This window comes from Oryzias melastigma, linkage group LG9 (genome assembly GCF_002922805.2).
Source record: "Oryzias melastigma strain HK-1 linkage group LG9, ASM292280v2, whole genome shotgun sequence".
NCBI lineage: Eukaryota > Metazoa > Chordata > Actinopteri > Beloniformes > Adrianichthyidae > Oryzias > Oryzias melastigma.
In genome coordinates, this window is record NC_050520.1 from 14,713,686 (window position 1) to 14,715,113 (window position 1,428).

At 32.6% G+C, this 1,428-nt stretch overlaps 1 protein-coding gene across 2 annotated transcripts in view; it reads right to left on the reverse strand.

Annotated features, from left to right (window-relative positions):
• Nucleotides 1-907, reverse strand: part of LOC112147964 (coiled-coil domain-containing protein 112) — a 4,445-nt gene extending 3,538 nt beyond the window's left edge. Inside the window, exons 1-2 of one of the 2 annotated variants that reach the window (XM_024274691.2) lie at nt 823-907; nt 283-398 (exon numbers count right to left, since the gene is read on the reverse strand). In XM_024274691.2, coding sequence (XP_024130459.1) covers nt 283-398; nt 823-867 — 161 coding nt within the window. In that variant the 5' untranslated portion in view covers nt 868-907. Of the gene's footprint in view, nt 1-282; nt 399-475; nt 518-822 lie in introns of those variants that run through there. The other variant, XM_024274692.2, reaches the window with a different exon arrangement.
• Nucleotides 908-1,428: the final 521 nt, after the last annotated feature.

The window sequence follows — 1,428 nt, forward strand, 5'->3', positions numbered from 1 at the left end:
TAAAAACAGCATAATCATAATTAAAAAAAAACTACTGGGAGAGCTTTTAGAAGTTGGTCAGAGAGGGAATTTAATACACTAAAGCAAAAGCAAGGATTTACATCATCTTACTTTCATAGAAAAATGTTTTGTGAAAACATTTAAGAGAGGACTGTAGGAAAAATGCATCAGCTCTAATTCAAATGACATTTAGGAACCAAATGTTATTATTTATTGCAAATGGAATGCCCCTTGAGGTTCAACATCTAACTTTTAATAAAAAAATTAAATAGCCTCACTCACAGTATCCTGTTCTTCTCAGCTTCTCGCAGAAAAAGCACGACTCTCTGTTTGCGCGCCTTGTCGTCACAATGTGCTGGGGAACATCCTTGCTGGATCCTGGGTTCTTCTCCCTCCTCCTGTGGAGATGAGTAAAGAGAAAAACAAGGTGCTAAAACATGTCCGATAATACAACACCCCAACCCTTTACACTTACAATAACAATTTTAGGGTAATCACTCATTATGCTCTACATCAATTTTCGGACAAAAGCAAACAATATATTTAGTTTCTTCAGCAGGAAGCAAAAATACAATTACAAAACCGGTGAAGAAATCCGCAACCAGCCGGTATATCATAGCTGATTTTTAGTTTTTAATAAATAAATTACTAAATAAAATAAAATAAAGGATCATTTAATCCCCGTTAAAGTTTGCAAATTGTCTCAACAATTAAATATATATCGTATAGTCCAAAAATAATAATTGCTGCATATTTATGAACATCAAATATATCAAAAATACACATTAAAAAGTCAGTATTTATCAAATAGGAAGAATTTACCGAGAAGAGTTCGTCGTCACAACCACAGGTTGCTAGGACGGCCATGTTCAAGTGAGTCTGCGCCAAAACAAACTTTATTTAAAAACCTATTGGTAACAAGATCAAGTACAAGTATCACCGACAGAGGGCGCCAAATCTCCTTTTACAGCATGAACTGGATTCCAGTGGAAGATTCCCTTCTAGAATGGAAAATACTCAGAAATATAACCCATGTAAGGAAGCTAATCCAATGCAGCTTTAATTTTTGTTTATTTTGTTTTCCTAGTATAGACATAATTTAATCAAACTGCACAAAAAACAATTGTCAAATGTCATAGTATTATTAAAAATAAAATAAATGCTTACTCAAAATAACTTCTCTTTTTAAAATCTTTTGAACAAAATATTGAAGTCTCATGACAGCTCTGAAAAGACTGCCATAGTTCTCTTGAATAGAAATGATCTTTATGAATTTCCAATGCTGTACTTCATGGCTTATTTGTCTTAAATAATCCACTCCTGAAATATTTATCATTTTTTTAATGTGCTGAAATGTTCTGCAGGCAATTATTTACTGTTCTCAATTGTGGCCATTATGAATGACACAATTTCATAATTATTTTAGTC